This window comes from Mustela erminea, chromosome 2, assembly GCF_009829155.1.
Source record: "Mustela erminea isolate mMusErm1 chromosome 2, mMusErm1.Pri, whole genome shotgun sequence".
In the NCBI taxonomy this organism is placed as follows: Eukaryota; Metazoa; Chordata; class Mammalia; order Carnivora; family Mustelidae; genus Mustela; species Mustela erminea.
In genome coordinates, this window is record NC_045615.1 from 77,620,621 (window position 1) to 77,639,979 (window position 19,359).

Below are 19,359 nucleotides of genomic sequence, written 5' to 3' on the forward strand. Positions count from 1 at the left end.
CATTCAGGGCTCAAAGGTTCTAAGATTATGAGTGATGCCAAAAATTCTAAGAAAATCTTACCATCATAGCTGGTTATAAAATTTCTTTAATTTCTATTAAAAAAAAAAAAAACCTCTTAGCACTTGGACAAGGGAAGGAATGCTACATGGTGATGGCCTTTTCATTTTTATTTGTGTTTTGTTGGCAGTTCTGTTCAGTTGGTTTCAACATTTATTGAGCACCTACTATGTACCAGGCACTGTACTAGACGCTGGAGACACTAAGATGAATAAGACATGGTCCCTGTCCCCAAGGAGCTTACAGTCTCTTGGAGGCAAACAGGTAGTGCAAAGACATAGAGTTTATTCTAAAGTGGACAAAAGTGTCAGTAATGCAATAATACTGGGCCTTTAAATACAATGGCATGTCATTGTTTATAATGTCAAGGCAAACAATTAAAATGAAGAGCATTTTCATGTGATAAAACAATAAAATCATTAAGACCTAAGTTTTAAAGATTCACATGATAAAGGTAGTTAATACTAAAAATTTACACCATAGTTTTTTCAAGTATTTCATACTTAGAAATATTATTGCCCACTTTTGTGCTATAGTCAAAGCCATTATTCCAGGTTACTGAATCATTCACATCTCGGCATGCTAGGATTCAGTTTCTCACTGAGTTTATGAATCAGAACGGCTAATTCCTCAGTTGCTTGGCTCTTGTCCTCCAAAAGTTCATAACGAAGGCTGGAGATATCTTGCTTGATTTCTTTTAATTCACCTATAGTATGTGTATTTTAAAAAAAAATCATTGGTAATTTGCTCTTTGGATCAGAAAAGAAGAGAGAGTGAAATTCATACAAATGCATATAATATTAATACATTTGCTTCATAAAGTCCAAGTTATTTTTACGGAATTTTTTCCTTCAAGATATTTAAGAAGTATTAGTCTTTTTGTTTTAGATTTTTAAAAATTTGTTTGAGGGAGAGAAAGAGAGATCACAAGCAGGGGGAGCTGCAGGCAGAGGAAAAGAAGGCTCCTTTCTGAGTAAGGAGCCTGATGCAGGATTCAATCCCAGGACTCTGGGATTATGACCTGAGCCAAAGGCAGACACCTAACCTGAGTCACCCAGCTGTCCCAAGAAGAATTAGTCTTTAAAAATACACTGACCTTTGAGAAAGTTGTAAGAAAAAGTCCAGCTATGTTTTCAATAGTAAAACTCAGCTAAATTACTGTTCTGTGGCTCAAACACCTCTTAACACAGGGCAATTTTTCAGCTACCTGATATACAGCCAGAGTATCCCATTCTGTCTATAGAGAGCCCCTTCAGTTCCCTCAGACATAACGGTTGAAACCTACATGGATCATCTCCCTTTGCTAGGATGGATGAGACTCCTAGCAAAACAAAACTTTACCAAAGGTGATTCAATCTGTTTAACAGGCAAATATTGACATGGGACAAGTAAATTTTAAGGAATTTACTTCCTTAAAATTGAAGTAAGGGAAGGCAAGAAAAAAAAGTAGGAGTGATTATTAGGGAAGGCTATGGTAATGAGCTTAGGGCCGAGGAACACTTTGTAGGACACAGAAAACCAATGTATAAGGAAGTAACAAGTAACAAGTAAGAAATTAAGTTTAGGTGTGATACCACTGGCAATGTGTATACACACAGGAGTCTCCAAAGGAGACTTTCTGGCTCTTAAAGCACAAGTATTCCCATAATTCAGCTTGGCAGTATTTTGAGTATATGTAGTTTGCAATTAAGACCTAGATTCTCTTGCAAACGATTGCAATGTAGGTAAGCTATTGACATTGGAAGGTGAACTTTGGGGTGGAAATTTATCCTGAATCTAAGAAATGATTCTTCACAAATTATTGGTATTTTAACAAGCTTTCTGTAAAAGAATCACATGTAAAACCTACCTTCCATAATACTCGCTGGTACCTTTATGATGCTGAAAAATGTAATTTCTACATTCTTTTATATATATACAAGTCAGAAACTTTTTATCTTGAAGAACTCTATTCCTCAAGAATGCACATAAAACATTTGCAGATTCCTTTTTTTAGGCAAAAAAAAAAAAAAGTGCTTCTTCCTTTCCCATCTGGCAATATGATTCTAATTTGAAATCACGAGGCTGGTCTTTTGTGAAGGAAATGGATTCTCACACCATTCAGTATCACATTTGGACTATAAACCCATTAGATCCCCGTTCACCTCCTTAGCGCCATATCCTCCTTCCTTGTTTTTGAGTTATGGGGAGACTCTTCATTAAGTGTTATTTGTAGTCTACCAATACGGGAAACACAAACTACTCAACCTCTGGCACTTCAGTTTCTTCATTTATTAAATGAGGATATTAAACTCTATGATAGTTTAGTTAGAACTTTGTTCAAACTCCATATTCTCATTAACTCATTTTCCTCTTTGGAGCAAGGATATGGAAGATGCTCCTTTGTTTTTGATGTTGTCAGCCATCCAATTACCCCAGATAACTTTGTTTTTCTTGTCCTCCCCCCGCCCCCACCAGGGAGGTTACTGCACGAATGATCAGATTTCTGCTTCCTGAACTACAACCCCTTTCCATCCAATCTCCCTGAGACAGCTTCTTGGGCATCATGATTGGATTTTTGCTGGTCTTCAATCACACATTCATACACTTCTTTTCTACATACACGTATCAGTGGACAGACCCAGATTTTCCAAGGATTCCTGGCATCCATCAAGTAATGGTTTTGAAGGCCATCACCATTTTATTTAGTTTAGCCCTTTCTTCTCTTATCAGCAAAGATAGATCTCGTGGCATCTCATTGCTATTAGAAGCTACACTTTCCATTTTATTTTTTTTATTTTTTTGCTACACTTTCCATTTTTAAGGCAACTTACTTTTCCCAGTTTGATTTCTTTCCAACTCTCGGCCTGTTCTTTGGCCTTGCCTTTGGAGAAACGTTTTTATAGTACTGACAGATGCCCTGCCTAGGATATGCCTGGAAAAATAGGTACCTTAAATAAGGAGTCAAGAAAAAAAGTGAAAGGCAAAAGTGAAACACGAGATGAGAAAAATAGGTTACAGATTTCTTTCTGTACAACAAAGCAAAAATTTTTCTGAAGAAACGTATGTTCTATTTGAGCCAACCAGCCAACTATTTTATTAGAAAATGTTAACGTTGCAAAAATGTTAACACTCATGTGAACTCACTGCAACAGAACTGAAACTACTGACTACTTTATATAATAGGGCTTACTAGGCTTCCAGAATGATGCAGGTTTTACATTCTAAGAATCAGTTACGACATTCTGAGTAGAGATCAATTGTCTCTGATTGACATTTTTAATAACCTTTTCTTTTAAAAGACAGTTTTAGAAATGTAACCTAAGATTCTCCTATCAATCTTGGAACTGTTGTCTGAGATTGGATTTTTAAAAGTATCCTTCAATATCAAGTTCCCCAAGGTCATTAAGTTAGTTGCAAAAGGATGTTTATCAAGATGAAGATGCTTACCTTCATTAACTTCATCATTTTCTTTGTCCACTTGTGCTTTCAGAACATATCGCTTTATAAGTCTTTTCATTATCTGCTGTTGATCAAAAAGAAATAATTATATCATCAATGATACACATAAGTAACCTGGATCCTATTCTCCAAAGAGACTTACATACCTGTAAAGCAAACGCAGCTTGGGAGAGAAAAACTTTATCTAACTATTTATAGAAGATTTCAGAACTCAACCATTTTTCACCTTCTATTAAGACTTACTGCATAATCTACAAACATTCTCCACCACCCCTAGGAATGGAAGAAGCTAAAAAAAGTTAAGTTGGAAGAATTAATTCATTGTTTCTTTTTAAGATGTGCTACCACATTATTATCTAAAAACACTACCTTGTTCCTCACTGTAAAAAAAAAATATAAATATATGTTCAACAGAGAAAAGTTGGAAATTACAGAAAAGAAGAAATAAACATAGATCATTAATTGTCCCACTATCCAAAGATAATCATTGTTATTTTGGTGTATGTCTTTTTAAATTTTGTATGTATACTAAATACTATATATATATACACACACACATACATATTTTATGTTTTCAAAATACCATTATTTTGTGATATTGTATGTTTTCTTTTCATAGCAATATATATTATAAACATATTTAATCTAAAGAAATGCTCTTACAGGATAACTATTTATCCATAAGGAAAAAGTAAAGTAAAATTGGAGCTCTACTTTATACCATACATGAAAAATTAATTCCATATGCATTTTAAATGTGAAAGATAAAGCTTGTAAATCCTTTAAAGCATAGAAGAATGTATTTGTAAATTCAGTGTAGAGCTAGATGGTTTTTAAACAAGATAAAAAAATTCCAATTAAAATAGAAAAGATTGATGAATTCAATATTATTACTATTAAAACTTCATTAAAACCTCTGGTAATAGAGATACTATAAAGAAAACAAAAAAGCAAGCCACAAACTGGAAGAAAATATTGGCAATACTTACAACTGATAAATAATTAATTTGGATTTAAAATACACGAAGAACTGTAATTCAAGAAGAAAAACTCAAATAACCCAATAGAAAAAAGGGCAAAGACAAACAGGCATTACATAGAAATGGAATCATGAATAGTCAAGTCAATAGGCATATAAAACAATCTCAAATCCTTTTCTCAAGGAAATACAGTTTACAATTAAATGGAGACACAATTTCACATCTAAAAAGGGAAAAATATAATAAATTTTATAATGCCAAATGTTGGAAAGAATATGAGTCAATGGGGACTTTGACACTCTACCAGCATGAGTACAAACAGACCGCTCTGGGAAGCAATTTGGCATTATCTTTCAAAGTCGAGCACTGGCACATCCTTTCACCCAGAAAGTCCACTCCTTGATACAGAGACTGGAAAAACTTTACACAAGTGGACCAAGAGACATAAACAACAGTATTTATAGCAATCTTGTCCAAAGCAGCAAATACAAACCAGGAAACAGTCTAAACAAAGATCAACAGGAGAATAGAGAAACCATGGTATGTTACACAATGTAATCTCATGGTGTTCACTAATGAAATAAAATAATGAAATCAGTGAGCCATAGCCACATAAAACAGGATGGATGAAACTTAGAAGCATAAATGTTGAATGAAAAATTCAGTTTGCAGACTTCACAAAGTATAAAACTATTCTTACAAAGCTCGATAAGTAAATCTACATAATGCATTGTTAGGAATTTTTTTTAATGTAATAAGTTTATACTTGAAAAGGAAACTAAAGCAAGAGGATGAGAAACTCAAACTTCAACTTAGCAATTACCTCATAGGTGGAGGCAAGGGGTGGGCCAGGAAGGAGCACCTAAGTAGAGGCAACGGGCAGAGAATGTCACCATTTTCAGGGAAGTGGTGGTTTCTATAAGCATACATGTCATTATAATTTATTATGTGTTACGTACATTATTGTACATATATAAAATACCACATTAAAAAAAAATAAAGGAAGGAAGGGGGGAAAAGGCCTGAGCTGAAGGGAAGATATAGTTAAGAAAGTAGAAATCATGAAGCTAAGTGACCCATTAGATACCAAGCTCAAGGAAAGGGAGAAATCTAGGAATATTCAAAATGTCTATCTCAAAGAATAACAGATCAAGAGAGAAACTATGCTACTGGAAAGGAAAAACCCATTTTACCAATTGTAGTAAAATAGAAAACCTATTGAATTCTGTGGAATCTAGACTTCAGGGCAGACTCATAGCTGGGAGGACTTGGCTTGGACCTGCTTGTTCATTCGCCAAATATTTATTGAAAGACAGCTTGGTGCCAGGTACTGTCCTAAATGTTAGGGATGCAACAGTAAGTACAGCTCCTACTCTATCTAATAAAATGTCATTGGAACAATTCACTATGATGGGTGGACATGTCAGGGATCTACTTAACCTTAGGGGACAGCAAAGGTGATTCCTATAGAAAGAAAATACAAAGAAATGGTTATCAGTTAAAAACAATTTGAAAGGCAGTAATACAAATCACCGGGAAAGAAAAGACTGACAAATAGGACCAAGACAAGAACTATTCTTAAGGGAAAATTAAAATTAGATCTCTACCTCATATCATATATAAAACAATTTTTTCAAGTCAAATAGATAAAAGGTCTAAATGTGAAAAGCAAAATTTTTAAAGGAATAGAGAAATACATCTTGAAAAAGCTAAAGGAAAGGATAAGCCACAAGGAAGAATAAATCTGACTATATTAAAACATTTTAAAACTTTTATGCAAGAAAGAATACCAATGAAATGTAACCTTATGTCAAGTGAGATTTTTCTGGTTGTCCTGAAATTGTTGATAAATCCAAAACTGATGAGAAAGGATGCTAAGTACTCCATGGTGTAAGACCAAGCTGTCACTAGCAGTTGGGGCCAGCCACCTCTCAAGGCTTACTGAAACTCACTAGACCAGTACTTCCCATGAATTCCCTCCTCACTCCATATAAGGAAAAGGACTGAGACATGGGAGGAGTCAGGGGCTTTTGGGGTGAAGAGATTATTCTTTCTTTCTGGGTGGAAGGAAGGAAGATACCTCCAATCCCCAGAAGCCAAGGGAGGGGGAAAAGCCAAGGCAATCCCTCATAAAGATTATAGTTGCCTAAACCAAAAGCCTGGCATCCTGCTCCCAATTAAATATCGATCCCAGCAAACTTGCTGACCTGCTCCTGGCAATTAAGTCAGGGCGAAAAAAGAACTCAGTTAAGAGTATAACAGCCATTGGGTCAACCTGTACTCCCATTATTTGGCAAACAGATAAAATTTCCACTGTATTGGTGGAAGGCATTAATACACATCAGTGGGAAAGGAGAGTCTATTCAATGAATGGGACTGGGATAACAGGCTGTCCTTATGGAAAAGTGAAATTGGATGTGAACCTGAAGTCAGGGCTAGATCTCTGCTTCAGGAGCTGGGCAAAGGGGAGGTAGCCCCCGTGGCTTTTTCAAACACTCTCACTATGCTCCCAGCCCAGTTACAAAGGCAGCATATGGGTGCCTGCCACAGTGAGGACGTTAAAACTTGTCCAGCATTAGAGCAATGGTGACAAACAAGGAGGAAGCTGCACCCACAGTTCACTCAAGTGGAAAAATGCTTGCCCTTTGGCTTGTTCTTCCCACTCCACATAGCAGAGGATGCCTTGATGAGTTAGGGGATGGATGTATATACAAAGCCGACCATAGCCTTTCTCCACTAGAGACATGGAAAGGTTTCATTTATGCTAGGAGTAAGGAGGAGAAGAGATTTAGATTTGATTTGGACATTCATGGTTCAAGATAAACTTAACTGTCTTCTTTAATTATAAATAAGAGACTTTTTAATAACCAAGTTACTGGAGAGTTATGGGGTCTTGACAAGATGTTGTAAAGGGATCCTCCATCCAACAGAAAAGAAGAGTCCCAAATAGGACAGTTAGTGGGAAAATATTGAAAACAAAGTTATTTTATACACTCATAGGCTGAGAGGCCCTAATAAACCCATTACCCAAAGTTAAAAGACAAACCGAAAAGAGAAGTTTTTTGCGAAACTCATCAACAAAGAATTGGAATGGGGGTGCCTGGGCGGCTCAATGGGTTAAGCCTCTGTCTTTCAGCTCAGGTCATGATCTCGGGGTCCTGGGATCAAGTCCTGCATCAGGCTCTCTGCTCAGCAGGGAGCCTGCTTCCCTCTCTCTCTCTGCCTGCTTCTCTGCCTACTTGTGATCTCTGTCTGTCAAATAAATAAAATCTTAAAAAAAAAAAAAAGAATGGGGATGAAGAATATTACAGAATTTTGAGAAGTCAATAAGGAAAAGGCAAATAGCCAAGTAGAATCAGGAAAAGGAATTTAAATTCACAAAAAAGGAAATCTGAATGACCAACAGATAAAAAGATGTTCAATTTCACTTAGTAATCAGAGAAGAGTAAATTAAAATAACAAATGCATTCACACCTATGAGTTTAGCGAACATTTTTTCTTCCAAAAAGATTTCATATCTATCGAAGAGCTGAAAGTAAAACGAATTCACATATACTCTTTACCTAGATTCACCAGTGTGAGAAAGTTGCTACCTTGCTTTATCTCACTGTCTATATATTATTATACTGCTAAGGCATTTGAAAAGAATTTTCAGACATCATGTCCCTTTATCTTTAAATACTTCAGTATTGGGACGCCTGGGTGGCTCAGTTGGTTAAGCAGCTGCCTTCAGCTCAGGTCATGATCCCAGCATCCTGGGATCGAGTCCCACATCGGGCTCCTTGCTCGGCGGGGGAGCCTGCTTCTCCCTCTGCCTCTGCCTGCCATTCTGTCTGCCTGTGCTCGCTCTCTTCCACCCCCCCCCCGATAAATAAATAGAATCTTTCAAAAATAAATAAATAAATAAATACTTCAGTATTCCCAAAGAACAAGAATATTCTCTTATATAACCATCCTACAATGATCAAACTTTAGAAAAATTAACATGGGTCAAGAACTGTTTAATACATAGTTCATATTCAGTTTCTTTTTCCTGAGGAATAATACTGCTTTCAGATGTTATTTATCTTTAGTCTTCTTTTATCTGGAACAGTTCCTTGGCCTTTGTCTTTCATGAGACCCACATTTTTTAAGATGTACGGGGCAGTTGTTTTTTAGTAGGCAAATGTTTTAAAATCTGTTAATACCAAGTGCTTCTGCAAACAGTGAGAAACTCTTGTACCATGTTGCTGGAACTATAAACTGATAAACTACTCCCAGGTAGGTCATCCAGAAAAACACTTAGAAATGTGCAAAAGTAGACACTTATTAAGATCCTAAATACAGCATTATTTATAATAGTCAGAGAAGGAAAATAAGAGAAATATTCATCAACAGAGAAATGAAAAAACAAAATGGCTTATTCATACAATGGAATATTACACTATAGCAGTGAGAATGAAAAACAAGATGTACATGTATCAATATAGGTAGTTCTCAAAAGCATAAACTGGAAAAAGTGCAGAATATGTAGTATATTATTCATTTATGTATATTTTAAAAACACATAAAACTAGTACATAAAATTATGAATGTACTTATGAAAGTAAAAATATAGAGAAGCATACATGGGAAGAACATACTTGAACTTCAAGATAGTAAAGATCCTCGTGGAAGAATAAGAGCTAATGGGATAGGGTGGGGGCATTTAGTTGTATCAAAAAATCCAAAAGGTCAAAAAGAATATGGCAAAATGTTAGCACTTATTAAATCAAGACGGTAGTGGCTCAGATGTCTACCAGGATATTTGTGGTACCATTCTGTGTATGGAATAGTTTATCATCAAAATTTAAAATATAATAAAATAAAAACAATTAAAATATTCTTCTGAGTAGGCTTTTAATGCTGCCTAACAAACTGATGTGCTTCACCAGCCTGGGCATTCATTCCATCTCCAGCAGCAATAGCCCTTCAATTATAATAAACAGACAAACATATTTCACTTTTACACACAAAGCTGTAAACACTTCAGCTAATACATAAACTGAGAAAATTTCAGAGCTTCTAAGGGCTTGTTTAGAACCATTCAGAAATGTGTTATTTAGAAATCCTATCTCTACAAAAAAATAAAACTGCTCAAAAATTAAAATGAGGCAGAACGAGTTTGGAGTAAAAAAAAATCTCTGACTTTGAACAGGTCTTTATTTATTAGCTGAGTGAACTTAAGGTGCTTAAACTCCCTAAGCTCCCATTTCTTCCATATTAAAAAATGGGGGTAATAAAATTCAGAGGTTGTATGGATTAAATCATCAAGCGCATGTAAAAGCAGGATTTCTGCTTAGAAGAGGTTCATTCTTGCTAGCATTATTTATGAAGGTAAAATGTGAAGACTAAGATATTGCTACCCATATGCTCTAATAGTATATTCTCTAAAATATTTAACATAATCCAAAACTATACTTAGAAAAAGTCTATGAAAAGATGTACAGTATTTTTAAAGCATATTTACTGCCAGAAAGAAAGAAGATAGGAAAATAAAATATTTTAAAAATTCAAATAGAGTACAGATTCCCTAGAAACACCTGTACAGAGTCACTCAGATTAAATTCTTTCACTGCAGGTAGATACATTCATCTTTGACCTATAGGGAAAATTATGGTTACAGGTTTAAATTTTTTTTCCCTTCAAAATTGGGTGTTTTAGGTTTTCCATGTATCCCATAAAAATTCTCATTTTTAAAAAAGTTTTTTTATCTTAATATTTACAGTTTAAATATATTTATATCTACCACCATCCTAAATTTGAGCTTCTCTACAAAGCAAGAAGATACCTGATGTTGGATTGAACTCAGTTTTTCCACACATGGCACTACCTGGCAACAGTCCATCCCTCAGTTCATGTTGGAAAAATAATTCATGTGAATTCCAAAATTATGTACAATTCAGAGAAGGGGCAAAGGCTGGCCATTTCCATTCTATTACGTGGCTTGTCTGGTGAACCCGTGGCAGTATTGTGTAAGCAGTTAAAAAAGTGGGCTGTAAGGGCAAATTGCCTGGATTTGAGTTGTGACTCTATTATTTATAAGCTGTGGAACCTTGGCAACTAAAATTGCGTACTGGAAATGTTACAATATACACTGTAAAAGAAATAATATAGGTAAATTACACGGTAGGTGCTCAATTAACATAACTATTATGCTCTCATTATCATGTATGCTTCTGTAAAGCAAATCTTGATTAACCAATCTTAATAATGATGGTTATATAGGCAAAGATCATAAAACATATGTGACACGTAAAATTACCATTATAAATATTATCTTCAAATTTTCAACTGATTCCTTAACCAAAGCCAGTCCATTAACTAAATTGACGAATAACAGTTTCATCATTTTCCCTTCTTGGTCAAGTTACTAACTAATGGAATAGAAAACTAAAGGAATAAAGAAGTCTATAGATTAATTTCCACAGTTCACATACCTCCAGAAACTACCCAAATTTCTTGATATGATCCTGTGAGTCACTCTTTAAGGTAGACATTGTGACTTTTGTGGAGTAGACTATGGATTTTCTCTATCCAGGGTGGAAAGCCTAGGTAGTAGTTACCTTAAACATTATCTCTTGCTAATAAATCTGAGTTCCTTTCTCAACTCTCCATTAAGACTGGGAAAAGGAATGAAATGTGGGTGGTTGGATATATAGATATGTTCTTCGTTCCCAAAAGGCATCAAAGCTTTTCTTCTCACTTGCTTATTTTTCACTGATTCAAATTCAAGTAACAACTGTGAAACATTCTCTCAAGTACCTTTACCTTCATTTTCTCATTTAATTCTATAGAGAAGCCAAATTTAACTGTGATCAGGAGTTCCATAATAGGGATAGTAGCAATCTTTAAAGTATGACTATAAGGCAAAACTCATTGGGAGATGGAGAGGAGAAGTGAGTTGGGGGAAATCAGAGGTGGGGACAAGCCATGAGAGACTGTGGACTCTGAGAAACAAACTGAGGGTTTTGGAGGAGAAGGGGATGGGTGTTGGGTGAGCCCCGTGGTGGGTATTATAGAGCGTACATATTTGCATGGAGCACTGGGTGTGGTGCATAAACAATGAATTTTGGAACACTGAAAAAAAATAAAATTAAATTAAATTTAAAAAGAAACAAGCATAAAGAACTCAGAAGTAAAGAGTAAAATTTTAGAGAGGGAAGGGACCTTGGAAGTCACATGTTTTTCATATTTTCATACCACTCACTTTGAGACAGCCTGACCCATCACCATTGCCCAGCCTCTGAACCAACAGCTGTGATTCAGAGCCTAAAACACTTTCCGGACAGCTGATTTAATCTATTTTTAGACAACCGTAGCAGTTTAAAAACAATTCTTTTGTATTGCACCAAATCTGCTTTATTGTACCTTCTAACCACTAGTCCAAGTTCTGTTCTTTAGAGAAACAATCACTTTTTCTATTTGATCAGTTTTCAAATATTCCTCTCCTCTTGGTTTCCCTAGGTTCTCATACCATTTCTTTATGTTTCACCTACATCACATGGCCACAAACACAGGGCTGTGTGACGTTCATCTACTTTTTTCTGCCTTTCACTTCCTTCCCAACTCAACCCCACCTTTCCATTCCAGGGAGAGAGAGATCCTTGAAGGCATGGACTGTAACTTTATATCCTTATAATGAAGGACCATTCTGAATAGTGGGAGTCTTAAATGTGCCTTCAAACTCACTGTGAGTGAAGCTTAATATGAATGTGTCATATTGCCTCCTTTAGAGAAAAACTGCCATGTGCTTTCCAGTAAAACCAAGCCACCTATGTTAACCTTCATGGATTAGATCAGAGACTACCATGTGGGCCAAAGACAGCCTGATACTACCTGGGCCAAAGTTGTCCCCAAGTCAAAGAAGCTGGTTAAAGCAGAGCTGCTACCAGAGACCCCAGAGATAACAGGACCCAAGAACCTAAGCCTTGCCTCTGTGCAGCCTTAGAAAAACTTCCCTTTTCTTAAGGTCACCTTAGCATATCTATGTACCTTTAACTTGAACTAACACAGGTATTCATGAACAGAATTCAATCAAGGCCATCCCTCCAAGACCTTATGTTTTCAGAAAACTCATCCTTAGTTCTGTTAAAAAAAAAAATCTGTACATATATAACAAAAATGATCTCAGCATACTATTAATAATTAATGTTAATATAAATAATACTGTCAACAATGAAAGAATTTTGGAAACTCTTCCTCTGTTGTACTTTGAGACACATTTGAATCTCTCTGCTTTTGAGGTAAATGGTGAGGAAATACTCATTTAGATCTAAAACGCATATGGTGGTAAAACCAACCGGTGGTGGCCATGTGTTTTTTGAAGATGGATGTGATTATTTTTGAAAAATATGTAAAGTCACTATGGCATTGACTCAGTTAATAATGTGAATAATTATCTGAGTTTAGTAATGAGAATAAAGCATTTTTGTGTATCTTATGAACTAAGTATAAAAGTAATTCTTTAGAGATATTCCAAAAATATTCTAAGCTCTGGTAGCACCATCAGCATTGGTGTACCCCAAAAGGTTACCACTTTGAAGGAAATAATCCCCATTTAGCAGATTAGGATCTAGGATTTCTTTAAGGCAGGTCGTATATTAAAATACACTGCCTAAAAAATATCGATAACAACTAAACCAATTGTTATCATTTGTGGAGTTCATAATAAAGAGACTTTATCTAAATATAATCAAGGCATTTATATGAAGTTTGATTGGCATATGAAGTTTGATTGCTAATCAAAACTTTTTTTCTCGGAGTTTATAGAAGCATAACAATTTGCAGATCACAAGAAGTTTGAATTTGACAGTAAACTTGGGAATTTCCCCCACTTCTAAGTCACTCAAAAGCAACAAGGAGAATAAGAAACAGAAAGACAAGGTCCTTTGATGAAACTTAGAGACATCCATATTCTTTTTTAGAAAGGTTATGTGAAAAGATCAAGTGGGAGTATAAGAAAATGACAAGGGCAGACATTCATGATTGAGAACTTCCCTTGACTTTCTGATACAAAATCTCAAGAAGCTTAGAATAGAAAAGGGAAGGAGAAATTATGAAGGAAAGCCATATTTTCTAGAAGTATTCAGTGAGGTTGAGAGGGAGTGTCTGACTAGTCTTTGATGCTATTTTCTGACAGGGAAACATGGAGAAGAAGTAAACATATACAATCCTGTGCCTAAAGGAAAATCCTATTAGCTGAGAATAAGCATCTGGAATTCTCGAACACCACTCCAAACTCATGAAAGCAGCCGGTTCAAGAACTCACTTTGTTCAAAACCAAGTGATAATAAGTAAGGAATCTCCACAAAGTCTATTATGAAGATAGCCCAAGAAAAAAAGAATAAAAGAAACAGCAAGTAAAGAAAACTCACCAGTAACATGTTAAAGAAAAGATGAAAATACATGATGCCATCATTAAAAGATATTAAAAAAATATATATGAGCCAATCATGTCTTTAAAATAAGAGCACAAAGAGGTCAAGGAAAATAAGGTGAGCCAAAAAAGGGAAGTGATATATAAACTTGAAAATCTGAAGAAGAGGAGAAAGAAAAAAATAAAACGCATATCTATGTACACAGAAATGAAAGGTGAACTTAAGGAGCACATATGAAGGCAGACCCCAAAAAAGATACAGTATGAGGAAAAAGGAGCCAAAAAAGGAGAAATGGATGAGGAATTCAAGTGAAATAGAGTAAAAATGGTACCTATGGAGATAGGCAAAGAAGATTCAGCAGGCATCTAACTGGTATCTTTTTTTTTTTTTTAAGATTTTATTTATTTATTTGCCAGAGAGAGAGAGGAGCAAGAGTGAGCACAAGCAGACAGAGTGTAGGCAGAGGGAGAAGCAGGCTCCCTGCTGAGCAAGGAGCCCGATGCGGGACTCGATCCCAGGACGCTGGGATCATGACCTGAGCCGAAGGCAGCCGCTTAACCAGCTGAGCCACCCAGGCATCCCATCTAACTGGTATCTTTAAAGAAGATAACCCAAATAGAGGAACAGAAAAAATATTTCAAGATATAATTTAAGAAAATTTTTCAGAAATAAAAGAAGACTTGAATGTATGGATTTAAGAGTCATACTTTGTGCCAGAAAAAAATCCATGCAGATTCACCTACAGAATAAACAATAGCAAGTTACTGGATTTAAGAAATAAATGAAGAAAATTCGGGCATTTAAATAAAAATCTCAGGTCAACCATATAAGAAAAGCAATCCAAGGTGCCTGGGTGGCTCAGTGGTTTAAAGAAAAGCAATCCAGCTTCAAATCTTTCCACATTAGCATTTCATTCTAGGAGCAGTGGAGCAGTTTACAAATACATTAAGAAAGTAAAGTCATATCAAACAATTGTACAGCAAGTCAATACAAATATATAGAAAATAGTTAAGCATATGAAATAACTCAGAGAACATAGCTCCCATGAGCTCTTTTTGAAGAAACTAAAGGAAGACAAACTTCAACCCACAAACAAAAATTAAGGCAAAATGATCACTGGTGAGTTTGGACTCTGTGGAACCAAAATGAAAGCAAATGTAGGTCATAATCCTGACCAGGTAGTGAAAGGGATCGGAACATGTTACCCCAATATACAGCACTTTGGTATGAGGATTACTTTGAGCTGAAGTCAATTAAGAAGCAGAAACCACAGAAAGAGCTCACTACCCTTCTCCCATCTGTCTAAAAGCAAGACATAAACTTCCCTTTGCGAAGATCTCGCCTCTCTCTTATCCCATATCAGGAGGAATTAAAACAATCATCATCACTGGAGACAGAGAATTGGAACTGAGATGAAGCTGCACAATCAAATCTTTTTTTTTAAAGATTTTATTTATTTATTTGACACAGAGAGAGAGATCACAAGTAGGCAGAAAGGCAGGCAGAAAAAGAGGGAGAAGCAGGCTCCCCACTAAGCAGAGAGCCTGATGCAGGGCTTGATCCCAGGACCCTGAGATCATGACCTGAGCCGAATGCAGAGGCTTAACCCACTGAACCACTCAGGTGCCCCTGCACAATCAAATCTTAATTTTACCTCAAATATTACCCTCCCGCAACTTACTACCCTGGGAATCCAAACCTCTTTTCCTCTGTCTTGTCATGTCTCCCCAAATTTACTACCCATTGATAAGATGGTATATAAGCTCCAAATTCAAACTACTCTCTTGAGTTATTCATCACTGAGTTCTCCAGTGCATGTACACTTTGTGTGTGTAAATAAACTGTGGGTTTTCTTCCCCTATTAATCTGTCTTTGTCAGTTTAATTGACAGGCCCCAGTGACAGAACCTAATGGGTAAAGAAAAGTTTTTTTTCTCCTCCTCCCTGGCAAGTTCTAATAATTTAGTCAACAAAAGCTGGGGGAAGGGGGAAATGATGGAAGAGAAAATAAACACATTGATTTTCTCATATTTTAGAGCTGGAGGATCAAAAGAGAAAACTTGCAACTTATAAATCAAGTAACAGAGATAGAAGTATGTGTAAAAACATAAAGATAAGCACCAAGACAAGTAATATTATTCATTTCAGCAGAGACTGCCAATTCTTTTCCTGGGTTTTTTAGCTTGGCAAATAGCCACTAGGAATTATGGCTTTATTTCCCACCCTCCATTGCAGGTAAGTTGTGAAGCTTTACAGAAGATCCTTACAGAAGAGAGGATTGTCTTTCTCCCTATCACATTCTAAATGTATTCTGGAATGCATATGTAAGAGCTAGAGCTCCAATAGCTTTCTTGGACCATGAGAGCATGTTAGACTGAAAGCCAGTCACGACAGAATTATATGATCCAAGAGCCTTGGTCCCTGACATTGGTAGGTACCATACCAGCCCTGGAAATGACCCCCTCCTGACTTTTTGAATAGGTGAAGAGAAATAAATTTATGGTTTGTTTTTTTTTTTAACTACTTAGTGGATGGTATTTGGTGGTTTTGTGTGGTTTGCACCAAACTTAATCCTAATTAACATGAATGATAAGAGGATACTTTATGATACTGAATACACATATGAAGATCTGAATAAATGGAGAGATGCATCATGTTCTTGAAAAGGAAGTCAGAATATTATAAAGAACCCAATTTTACTTAAGTTAATACAATCACAATAAAAATACCAATAGGATATTTTGCAAACTATACAAGCTGACTCTAAAGTTCAATATAAATATTAACAAAAAGAAGAGCCATAATATTATGTAAAATAAGTCTTCAAGAACATGCATATGTGTGTGTTTGTGTCTATATATTTTGTTTGACTTTTATTCTAAACTATAATAATTAAAATAATATGGTTCTATCACATATGGAAAGCATAGAAATAAATCTAAGGAGATAAAGAAATTTAGTAAGTGATAAAGGTGATATTTCAAGTCACTAAAGGGATCCTGGGTGGCTCAGTTGGTCAAGCATCTGCCTTTGGCTCAGGTCATGATCCCAGGACCCGGGGATCAAGTCCCGCATTGGGTTCCTTGCTCAGCGGGGAGCCTGCTTCTCCCTCTGCCTGCCCAGTGTGCTTTTTCTCTGACAAACAAATAAATAAAATCTTTTTTTAAAAAATCAATAAAAAGATAATTATTTAATATATTCAGCTATATAATCATCTGGAAAAAAATAAATTTGGATTCCCCACCTCACACTTTGCTTCAAAATATATTCTACATGGGTCAAAGATTTTCATATAGAATGTGTCACCATAAGTACTAAAGAAAATGTGTGTAAAAAACGTCTTAAGTATTCTTACATGGGGAAAGACCTTTCTAAACAGGATACAAAATCTAAAGCCATAAAAAGTTTGTGGAGCTGACTATACAAAAATCAGAAGGTTGGGGAAAATATATATTTTTTAAAGATTTTATTTATTTATTTGACACAGAAAGAGAGAGAGTATAAGCAGAGGGAGTGGCAGTCAGAGGGAGAAGCGGGCCCCCTGCCGAGCCAATGCAGGGTTCCATCCCAGGACCCTAGGATCATGACCTGATCTAAAGGTAGCAGCTTAAGCGACTGAGCCATCCAGGCACCCCAGGAAAAAATATTTTAAAAAATACAAAGCAAACAGAAAAAAATTTTTTTCAACTCATATCACAGGCAAAGGCAATTTTCTTAAAAGAATTTTTTAAATAATTCTTAAAAGAATTCCTCTTAATTTATAACAAAAGCCTCTTAATTTATAACAAAAAAGCCTCTTAATTTATAACAAAAAAGAAAAGTAAATACGTAGGATCTCAAACATAAGGAACAGTAAACATAACAAGATGGTCAAGTTCGTTCATCACAAAGGATGCCAAATAAAACTACACTGTGATACCATATTCACCCATCTATTTGGCAAAGACTAAAAATACCTCTACTAATACACTGTTGGTACATTTAGGAGGAAATGCGCTCTCTCATACATTTATTGTAAGAATACAGAATATAAATTGGCACAAGGTCCATCAAAATCAATTTGATAACTAAAAAATTAAAATGTTTAGATACCAATTTCACAGATTTGCACATATTTCAAATGTCATATATACAAGGTTACTTATTACAGTGTTGCTTGTAACAGCTAAATATTGACCATATCTTCTATTTCCATTGATAGAACACTGACATGTTAAATATAACCATATAATGGGATATAAGGTAACCATTAAAAAGGCTTGGACAAGCAATTTTGCAGAATGTGCTGCTTCAAGAAAATGATACAAAACTATACCCATTAACTGACATCGCTGTGCATTGCAAATTCCTGGATCCTCATTCTTGTGATCTGGTACACATCAGCAATCTATAGATTTCATAGTCAAAATGATCAATCAGATGGAAAGTAAAAAGCTACAACTTCTTCTGAGTTGGAATTAGTATTCAAATGTCACATCTAATATCAAAATGCAAAACACATTTTAAAGTAGTACTGATGAAACAATATAACCTAAGAATCCATGGGGAAAATGGATTACCCAGAGATGTATATCAGGTTTCCATACTGTGAGAGCATTATTTTCCCAATATATCATATCTTTCACTGCTTTTCCAGCTCAAGGTATTTGAAGGTATTCTTTGCAAACTGTGGCAACACTTTGTTTTTAATATTACAAAGAACTCTTCTTCTTCAACCAAAAAAATGAGGATCCAGACTCTGATTTCTAAAGTCCTGTCCAACTAACATACTATTTTTTTTTCTGTACTGTTCTATCCTCATAATACAACAGAACACAATTCTACTCACTACACACACACACACATACATGGAATTATATACAGGTAAAGAGAAACATCTATTGAATGCTTACCTGATAACGTGTTGGTTGGTTGAGAATGCTGTTAAAACTGTGTGATTCAAAAACTCTTGAGTTAGACTGAGTGAAGAGGTTTAACTAGGAAAAAATACAATTAACCTAGTAAATTAGAATACATTCATTGGGAAATCAAAAATATAATCTACTATATTCTCCTCGATAACATTTCTGGAGTCAACACTTCCAAGGGACATTTTGTGGAAGTTGAATTTCATAAGTGATTTAATATATTTCCAATGGTAAAAATTCACGTGAGCAACATGCTCACACTTATCAAGATGTTCACAAGGTGTACTGCAGTAGAACTGAAAACGTATTTTAAAATCTGGCTCACGGGGTTGCCTGAGTGGCTCAGTCTGTTAAGCGTCTGCCTTTGGCTCAGGTTGTGATCCCAGGGTTCAGGGATCGAGGCCCACAATAGTTTCCGTGCTCAGCAGGAAGCCTGCTTCTCCCTCTCCCACTCCCCCTGCTTGTGTTCCCTCTCTCGCTGTCTCTTTCTCTGTCAAATAAATCAAGTATAAAACCCCCACAAATCTGGCTCATACTAAACATAATTATCAAAATGTATTCATGGCATCTAGAAGG

General features: G+C 35.6%; 1 protein-coding gene across 4 annotated transcripts in view; it reads right to left on the reverse strand.

Moving 5' to 3' along the window:
• Positions 1-323: 323 nt before the first annotated feature.
• The window catches only part of TRPC3 (transient receptor potential cation channel subfamily C member 3), a 71,760-nt gene continuing 52,724 nt past the window's right edge, over positions 324-19,359 (reverse strand). For 2 of the 4 annotated variants that reach the window (XM_032333323.1, XM_032333321.1), the window contains 3 exons: positions 18,769-18,852; positions 3,488-3,563; positions 324-764 (listed from right to left, as the gene is read on the reverse strand). In XM_032333323.1, the coding sequence (XP_032189214.1) occupies positions 622-764; positions 3,488-3,563; positions 18,769-18,852 (303 nt within the window). In that variant the 3' untranslated portion in view covers positions 324-621. The remainder of the gene's footprint in view (positions 765-3,487; positions 3,564-18,768; positions 18,853-19,359) is intronic. The other 2 variants (XM_032333322.1, XM_032333324.1) reach the window with 2 other exon arrangements.